This window comes from Bison bison, unplaced genomic scaffold (assembly GCF_000754665.1).
Source record: "Bison bison bison isolate TAMUID 2011002044 unplaced genomic scaffold, Bison_UMD1.0 scf7180017864317, whole genome shotgun sequence".
In the NCBI taxonomy this organism is placed as follows: domain Eukaryota; kingdom Metazoa; phylum Chordata; class Mammalia; order Artiodactyla; family Bovidae; genus Bison; species Bison bison.
In genome coordinates, this window is record NW_011494889.1 from 4,212,992 (window position 1) to 4,219,158 (window position 6,167).

Genomic DNA, 6,167 nt, shown 5'->3' on the forward strand with positions numbered 1-6,167 from the left:
CGGATGCAGGTCAGGAAGCAACAGATAGAACTGGACATGGAACAACAGACTGGTTCCAAATAGGAAAAGGAGTACGTCAAGGTTGTATATTGTCACACTGCTTATTTAACTTCTATGCAGAGTACATCATGAGAAATGCTGAACTGGAAGAAACACAAGCTGGAATCAAGGTTGCTGGGAGAAATATCAATAACCTCAGATATGCAGATGACACCACCCTTATGGCAGAAAGTGAAGAGGAACTCAAAAGCCTCTTGATGAAAGTGAAAGTGGAGAGTGAAAAAGTTGGCTTAAAGCTCAACATTTAGAAAACTAAGATCATGGCATCCAGTCCCATCACTTCATGGGAAATAGATGGGAAAATAGTGGAAACAGAGGCAGACTTTATTTTTTTGGGCTCCAAAATCACTGCAGATGGTGACTGCAGCCATGAAATTAAAAGACGCTTACTCAAAAAAATAAAAAAAAAAATAAAAAGACGCTTACTCCTTGGAAGGAAAGTTATGACCAACCTAGATAGCATATTCAAAAGCAGACATGTTATTTTGCCAACAAAGGTCCGTCTAGTCAAGGCTATGGTTTTTCCTGTGGTCATGTATGGATGTGAGAGTTGGACTGTGAAGAAGGCTGAGTGCCGAAAAACTGATGCTTTTGAACTGTGGTGTTGGAGAAGACTCTTGAGAGACCCTTGGACTGCAAGGAGATCTAAACAGTCCATTCTGAAGGAGATCAGCCCTGGGATTTCTTTGGAAGGAATGATGCTAAAGCTGAAACTCCAGTACTTTGGCCACCTCATGCGAAGAGTTGACTCATTGGAAAAGACTCTGATGCTGGGAGGGATTGGGGGCAGGAGGAGAAGGGGACGACAGAGGATGAGATGGCTGGATGGCATCACTGACTCGATGGACGTGAGTCTGGGTGAACTCCAGGAGTTGGTGATGGACAGGGAGGCCTGGCGTGCTGTGATTCATGGGGTTGCAAAGAGTCAGACACGACTGAGCGACTGAACTGAACTGAACTCCTTGGAAGGAAAGTTATGACCAACCTAGATAGCATATTAAAGAACAGAGACATTACTTTGTCAGTAAAGGTCCATCTAGTCAAGGCTATGGTTTTTCCAGTGGTCATGTATGGATGTGAGAGTTGGACTGTGAAGAAAGCTGAGGGCCGAAGAATTGATGCTTTTGAACTGAGGTGTTGGAGAAGACTTGAGAGTCCTTTGGACTGCAAGGAGATCCAACCAGTCCATTCTGAAGGAGATCAGTCCTGGGTGTTCATTGGAAGGACTGATGCTGAAGCTGAGACTCCAATACTTTGGCCACCTCATGAGAAGAGTTGACTCATTGGAAAAGTTCTTGATGCTGGGAGGGATTGGGGGCAGGAGGAGAAGGGGACGACAGAGGATGAGATGGCTGAATGGCATCACTGACTCGATGGACATGAGTTGGGGTGAACTCTGGGAGTTGGTGATGGACAGAGAGGCCTATGATTCATGGGATCGCAAACAGTTGGACACGACTGAGAGACTGAACTGAACTGAACATCTAAAAGAAGCCAGTCCATTATGACATTACACAAAACACAAAAATAAATAAATACATAATAATCTCAGGGGATAAAGTAGAAGATAGAAGAATATGAACTAAGTACAAAAATCAGACAAAAGCAGCAATGATTTATTTACAACTCATACAAATTGACAACAGACTTTAAATGCGAAGTAGCAGATGAAGTATCATGGTTCTGCCTATGAAATATTATGCATCTCAGGTCTCCAAACCTCAACTGACTTCTCTTCGAGGCAGTACTCGAGAGGCTTGTAGAACAGACAATCCACCAATATCAAAGCCACTCTTGCTTTCCCCCTATTCTCTTGCCTAGATGTGGAGAATGGCTAACAGGGCACCTTAACAGCTTCTGCATGGCAAACTGAAGTTTAATGACCAAAGGCAGTAAATCTGTAAGGGGAAAGGGGGTGGAGAGAGGCCATAAAGTCTTGCTAAGAAGGATCAAACAACACAACACAACTGGGACGCAACACATATCCACGTAGCTACCAAGAAAAACAGGGTTCATCTGAGAAAAAGCAGTAACCACTCATTCAGAGAGTATGACTGCATCCTGGCCCCTGCTGTAGGCACTGGGGACAAGGACAGCATGCAAAACAAAGTCCATGTTCCTGATGCTGCCCTGGGAATTTACATCCTACTGAGAGGAAATAAACACATACACACATATCAAGGGAAGATAAGCACTACTGGAAAAAAAATAAATAAAGCAAGATGGGTAGGAGCTGGTGGAGGGAAGACTGTTTCTATAAAAGGTGCTCATGAAAGGTAATATTTGAGCAGATCTAAAGGAAGAGATGTGAGCTGTAAGGATATCATTTCTGCTCCATGAAGGCAGGGACTGCACCTTGCAGATTCTGACCTACTACCCTTCACCTTCTCCCTTTCTTGAGAGATAGTACAGCACAGTGGTTAAGAACACAGATGAAGACTACCTGTGTTTGAATCTTGGCTCTGCCACTTTGTGTTATCTAAAGCAAGTTACTTAACGGCTCTGTGCTACTTACTCTTCTTTCATAAAATGGGAGATTAAATGAGTTGGTATATGTAAAACTGCTTAGAGAAAAACGTACATAGCACAAGACTAATTTGCAGACCATGTTTATTGATAGTATTATTTTGATCAATCAAAAAAAAAAAAAGAATTAGGTTAAGAATAATATTTTACAGGCAGGTGAATTCACTTAAGTTAGAATCCTGCTTTTCCTGGCTGTGTTCATTCATTCAACATATATTCACTGCATACCTGCCCTAGGGACCAGGGTTAACTGAAGGAAAAGACAAAGCCTCTGTTCTCAGGGAAGCTTACAGTGTAGCAGAAGGAGGCATACCTTAAACAAGAACATAAAATGACAACGACAATGGTGGTAGCTGCTGTAAAGGAAATAAGGAGGGGATCGCAGTGTGGAGAGTAACTAATTTTACATATGGTAATTACGGAAGGCTTCTCTGAGAAGGTAACTCATGAAAAAGACTAGTCATGAAAGAACAGGAGATCAAAGCAACAAGTCAGGGTTGTAGAAACAGCAAGTAAAAAAGCCCTGAGGTAGATCACTTAGAATACAAAGGAAGGGTAGGGGGCAATATTATGCTTGGGGACTCACTGACAGGAGAAGGGTGGTACGAAAAAAGAGCGGAGAAAGAAACCAGCTGTCAAGCATGAAACTGCAGGCATGAAGAAAAACAGAAATGGCACCTTCTCTGGTAGGGCTTCTAACCAAAGGTAGCAAATGTAAAGCTGCAATTGTGACAGCTGCCACTAAGAAATTACACAGTGGTATGAAAATATTTAATAAGAAGATGTATTATTTGTCAGGGAGGACAGAAGCCTAAAATGGGATCTAGAAGTGAGGGGAAGGAAGAGCTTTCCAGGTAGACAGAAGAGCATGTGCAAAGGCCCTACAAAAAAAGAAAGCTGAGTGATTATATGGATTGAAAAAGGTCCAGTTTAGCTCAAAGGGACAGAATGAGAGGGTGAGTGGTACAAAATAGTGCTGGAGAGATGGGGAATGGCCAGACCACAAAGGGTCTTGTAGTCAGTAGACTTTTCAGCAGTAGGATGACATACATATATTTTGAAAGGATCTCTCTGGCTGTGAGTAGGCTGAGGGGGAGGGTTACGGTGGTGGATTAATGGGAGGCTGAAGTGAATCATGCAGAAGAGATGGTGACAACTTGGATGAGGATGAAGGTTAAAAAGTAGGTAAAACTGAGAGATATTTAAAAGGTAACAGTTAAAAGATTTAGTAAAAGCTTAAATATTGGGAGTGAGCAAGGTAACTCAGTCTAGGTTTTAGCTGATTGCAGTGCAGCCATTCATTCAACCAGAACCACTGAAAGTATCTCTGTACTGGGGTAGGATGATGAGGTAGATCTTGAACCTATAAAGCCTGAGGGGCCTCTAAGACGATGTGTGAAATGAGCAGGAGCTGTTAAGCACAGAGGTTCACTGTAAAGTTCTGGGCTGAAGACAGCCTCAACTACCTCATTAAGAGTACTTACCTGAACTGGAATGAGGATTAAATGAGCAAATGTATCCAATATGCTTTGCACAGCATCTGGTGCATAGTTAGGACTAAATAAAAGGTAGCTTTTTCATTGATAATGTTATACAGACTACTGGATAACTTGTAACTAGCCCCCTTGACCAAATCTGGCAAAGAAACATATTGCTACTTCTAGTATCAAACTGAAATCACTTCTGCCCCAGTCATTCACCATGCCTCTTACCCTACATTCAATTCCATTTAAATTAAGCATATAAAGATACATACCTGACTTGTGGCACTGTGTGACAAACCAGGTAAAGCAATCCCTGCTTTCAACAAGCTCTGGTCAAGCTAAACAAGACATATACCGGACAAGCTAAGGTGCACGCCACACACACCCTAGTGTACCAGAGATGTTACAAAGTAATATAAATGACTACATTATACAGTCTGAGAGTGTAGCTGGAATTTGAACCCTAGTGTGTCATTCTAAATGACAGTTATCAAGTGGCTGGGACTTCCAAGAGGTGATAAAAGATTATGAAAAAGAGAGCAAAGATTTCCAGATGATGAGTGCATTGTGTAGGCCCACCTTTATTTAGGAGCATCCTAAATCACAAAGATATTCTCCAGACAAGAAATAATAATATTCATTGGTGGTCTATGGTTGTGCCTTGTCCAATACAGTGGTCAATAGCCATATGTAATTATTCAGACTTAAACTAACAAAAATCAAATGAAATTTAAAAGTCACTGTAGCCATTTCTGAAGAGTTCCAAGAGCCAATACGGCTAGTGGCTACCCTACTGGACGTTGCAAAACAGAACAATCTCCATCGCTGACAAAGTTCCATTGGAATTCAGCACTGGTCTAGAGCAAATATGAAACACAAACTCTCTTAATACAACTTTTTCCCAGTTTGGCAACTTGAACTTTCAACTTTATAACACATTAAGATTATATGACCACACAAGGAAAACAGAATTGGCTGTTTTCAGCCCTCATTTTAAGGGTCTTGCACAGGCAGATTTAACAGTGATTGTTAAATCACTTTTGTTTTCTTTATACTAAAACTCTCATAAATAACAAGGATACATAAACTGAATAGGAGTGTGAATCAGGTCTCTTTTGTGATTAACTAAAATATCTGCCTTTATCCTGTATACTTTATACAATATTGTAAACTACAAAATTAAGTTCTATTGTGCTTAAACTACGAAATAATGCTTTTACTTACTGAACACAAGTGAATATCAGATGAGTAAACACGGTTAAGGGAGGCAATGCAGAGGGTGGGAGTCAGGGGAGAGTACTGTATGTGCCTGTTGTGATGGTCACATCCCTGCATAAAGGTACCCCCAGGATTCTTAAGACATAGAAGGATTCCTAAGACACAGAAGAAAGTCAGTCGGATGGGGGCTCCCTGAACACTTGTGGACCCTGTCTGTATTAACCTCTGGAAAGGTCCACAGCCACCTGTGGTCCCAGGGGAAGGGGCCAGCCCTTTGACACGGAAACGCTTCTAGGGGTGGACACACCGGAGGAGGATAGGAAGGGCAGTGATGATCACAAGTGCCCGCAGCGGCAAAAACTGTGACAGGACAGGATCAGAGACCCGGGCAAGAAGAAGGGCTGTGACCACCCCCTCCCCAGCCTGAGACCTTCTCAGCCCCCGGACAACGAGTTACATAACCCCGTCAGGCGTCTCTCCGCGCCAGGCGAACGGTGCAGGCGGCGAGGACAGCCCCCGCCGCCGGGGGCCGCTCTTCCCCCACCGCGGCCCGGGGCCCAAGCAGGGCCAGGGGAGCTGCCACTGCCTCCGCCTCTCACGGGCTGGACCCCTGGGCTTTCGGTTTCCGGCCCTGGCGCTCACACACCCCAGAAACCAACACACAGACACCATAACAAAGGCGGCGACGCGGCGGCAACACCGAGGTGGAAGGACTAGGGGACCGCGGCAGGGCTGGCGGTCAGCCCACTTGCTCGGCAGAGGGCACGGCCGCCCGTCCCGGCCGATGCAACCCGGGGGCAAGCGGCAGGCGGGAAGAGTGGGGGTGCTTTGAGGTGCTACTCACTCTCATCAGGCAACTGGTCGAGCTCCGCCATCTTG

General features: G+C 44.1%; 1 protein-coding gene across 1 annotated transcript in view; it reads right to left on the reverse strand.

Moving 5' to 3' along the window:
• The window catches only part of LIN9 (lin-9 DREAM MuvB core complex component), an 85,662-nt gene extending 79,499 nt beyond the window's left edge, over positions 1-6,163 (reverse strand). The window contains exon 1 of the mRNA XM_010852871.1: positions 6,133-6,163. Coding sequence (XP_010851173.1) covers positions 6,133-6,163 — 31 coding nt within the window. The remainder of the gene's footprint in view (positions 1-6,132) is intronic.
• Positions 6,164-6,167: the final 4 nt, after the last annotated feature.